The 3,185-nt window shown below is 52.2% G+C and overlaps 1 protein-coding gene across 9 annotated transcripts in view; it reads left to right on the top strand.

The window, feature by feature from the left end:
* ARHGEF9 (Cdc42 guanine nucleotide exchange factor 9) overlaps positions 1-2,068 on the top strand; it is a 204,617-nt gene extending 202,549 nt beyond the window's left edge. For all 9 annotated transcript variants that reach the window (XM_015626398.3, XM_033514029.1, XM_015626405.3 and 6 more), the window contains one exon: positions 1,530-2,068. In XM_015626398.3, the coding sequence (XP_015481884.1) occupies positions 1,530-1,657 (128 nt within the window). In that variant the 3' untranslated portion in view covers positions 1,658-2,068. The remainder of the gene's footprint in view (positions 1-1,529) is intronic.
* Positions 2,069-3,185: the final 1,117 nt, after the last annotated feature.

Genomic DNA, 3,185 nt, shown 5'->3' with positions numbered 1-3,185 from the left:
AGACACAGGGATGGACACAGGGATGGACACAGGGATGGACACAGGGATGGGGACACACACAAGGCTGGACACATCTGGACAAGCAGAGCTCTGGACACACCAAACTGGGCACAGAGCTCTGCAAAGGAGCAGATCTTGTCCACACTCACGGACCCATAACACACACCTACAGCCTCTCTGGCCTTTCTTCCTGCTTCACAGCTGGGTGGGAACAGAGAAAAACGTGTTTTTGCCAGGATCTGGTTTTTCCACAACAAATCCCAGCACTAAATTCACTTATAATAACCTCTGAGAATCTGCTCTGACACTCAGGGCTGCCTTCGTGTCCAGCCCTGGAAGCCAGAGGAGTTAACTTCAGAAGAGAAGTTTCATTCTGTTTTTCATCTGGAGAAGCAATTACAGGATCTATTGGTGTATTTGCTTCTCTTCTTAGCTCACCTTTACAAAAGCTGTGCAGCTTTTATTCGGTAAATCCTCAGAGGGTGCATTCAAACCTCTGCAGGGTCACAGGAAATCAAAAAGCAGCTGGCCCTTGCCCACAGCGTGGCTTGCCCTGGGTGGAAACAGCTTAGGACTTAAGAGGTGCCTCATCCTAAAGACAGCAGTCTTTAAGCCTGGTTTTATAGAGGCTGGGTTGATAGCCTGAGCCTGCAGAAATGTGAGGGGAGCAGCAGGTTTGAACAAAGAAGTCATTTACAGGAGTGGAGTCACTGCTGCTGTGTCACAAAGTCCTTTGTCAGCAGCCTGGTGAGACCTGGCCTCTCCAGATGAATGTTGTGGGCAGAGCTGCACTGCCCAGCCTGCTTCAATATCAGCCTGGTGCTGGCTGACCCCAACATTTGACAGCTTTTCCTTCATCACTCTCTCCTGTGCAGGGAGGTTTGGGTCTGAGGAATGGTAGCACATCTTGAGGTGGAATTGCTTTCCACACATTTGAGCCCTCTGTGCTTGCTTTGCTGCATAAAGCAAATTGCCATTTGCCTCTGTTTAACTCCTCAGCAGCCAAACTGAGCTTTTTCTGTGCCAAAAAAAGGAGCAGCCTGACAGCACCCAAGCTCAGGTGGCCAGAAAATGGGTGTTTTTTACAGAGCCTGGTTTTTACACGGCCCTAAATCAGCAAAGGACAAGACAAGCAAATTGCACAGATAGTGCAATTATCAAAATCTCTGTCACTTGCTGCCTGGTCTGTCCTAAACCACACTGTTTGTGTTTTGTGATTTATTTTTGTTTATTTGTGATTTATTTTTTGGGCTGGCTCTGCTGTGTTGGTGTCTATGGAGGCTCTGGCACTCCCAGGTGACACCCAGGGGACACCCAGGTGACACCAAGGCCTGGGACTGTCCCTCCCATTCCCACAGGTGGCATTCCCGGGGTGGGACTGTGTGGACAGGGAACAGGGAGGGTTTTTCCCTGATCCCACCATGGGGAGCTGTCCCCGCCTGCCTTAACAAACCTCATCCCTCGAGCTGCTTTTTTCAGGGAATGTGTGACCAACACTCTGCTTTCCTCAAAGTCTCACTCCCCCACAGATCCAGGGCAGCACGAGAGGAGTCCCTGGCCAGCCCTGCTGCTGCGGTGGTTTCACACAATTCAGAGGAAATCCCGAATCTTTGGACCAGGAAAGGAAAATAGGAGCACATACAATAAATACCCGTAACCGTGCTGGGAGCCCGGGGGGAGCTGTGGCCTCTGGCTCCAGCAGGGATCATTCCCATTCCCCAAGGACTGGGCAGGCTCCCACAGCCCCACCTGCTCCTGCTGGATCTCCTGCTGGATCTCCTGCTGGATCTCCTGCTGGATCTCCTGCTGGATCTCCTGCTGGATCTCCTCCTGGAGGCACCAGGCACTGGTGGGATGCTGCAGGGGCTGTGACACTCCAGGTTGGTATCCCAGCCCCTCCCTGGCTGCCATCCCATTCCCTGGCTGTGGAATTCCCAGGAATGACCCTGCTGGTCAGCTTGGGGTGGAAGGGAATGGATGGAGAGAAATGTTGGATGGCCCTGGTGCTGCCAGGGGGCCTGGCTGTGTTTCTCCTGTCTGGATGCACCATTAAAAAGTTTGATTTTGCCTCCTGCTTGCAGCTGAGTGGTTTCAGCCTCCCAAGGGCTGTGTTAAAGACGTCTCTGGCTGTGTGGGGGTCCCAGGTGGGTTTGTGGGGCAGGGGGTAACAACATTTCCCTGGGTTTTTGCTTTGTTTGGGTTCTCCTGGCCGCTCCTTGCACCTGGGATGTGCTGGCTGATGATTTCCAGCATGGGGAACCAGCCTGGCAAGCTGAGAGGACGAGTTCTGCCATCTCCTGCAGGCTGGAGAGGGAATCAGAGCAGGTCCCAGAGGCTGCCCAAAGCCCACATCCACCCCCAGAGTTCATCCCACAAATTCCCACTGGGATTTTAACCCTGCAGTGAGGGTTAATGGGGGTGGCTGACACTTAGGGAGAAGCCAGTGCCCAAAAATCCAGAGATAAGAGCTGGGAGGGAGGGAGGAAACCTGCCCAGAGCTGGCTTTTGTCCTGACTCTGTAATTCTTCTGGCTTCCCATAAAAAGGCACATTGGTGATAGGTAAAGGGGGGTAAAGGCCACGCTCCTCCTGCGGCAAACACAAGCAAAGGCTGATCCAAAGTGCTGTAGAAATGCCAGTTTGAATGTTTGAATTCCACCCCCCAACCCAGTTATAATCCCTCTACCATTCCCAGGAGAAATTCCAAGAGGGCAGCAGGAAAAGGGCACTGCCCTCAGTGCCAGGATTATTTATCCCTGCACCAAACCACATCCTGAGCTGCTGTTAACACCAGGGGCTGCTCACTTGGGTCTGTGCAAGGAGTCTGGAAACCAGCAGAAATGTTGTGATGGGCTCCCTGTGTGCCAGTGCAAACAGCTGCTTTCAATAAATAACCATTTTTGGGAGTGTTTCTATCCAAACCTGGCAGAGGGGATCCCTCAGATGGAACAGGAGAACCTGCCAGCAAAGGCAGCAGCAGAGGAGGCTCCAGGCTGAGGGGATGGAAAAAGCCTTAGCAGCAAAGGCAGAATGAATGAGATGGGAAGGCTTGTCTAGGTAAAATATATGGAATTTTTTTTAAAGAAATTGTTCCTCTTGACTCGTGGCTTGTAAGGAATCAAAGCTGCTCTGGAAGACGTCTCGTTTCTGTTTGGCTCCAGTGCTGGACTGGGCTGGACTGGGCTG

The sequence above is a fragment of the Parus major genome, chromosome 4A (assembly GCF_001522545.3).
Source record: "Parus major isolate Abel chromosome 4A, Parus_major1.1, whole genome shotgun sequence".
NCBI classification, from domain to species: Eukaryota; Metazoa; Chordata; class Aves; order Passeriformes; family Paridae; genus Parus; species Parus major.
The sequence above is the reverse complement of the archived record's forward strand: the minus strand, read 5'-3'. Positions and strand labels throughout refer to the sequence as shown.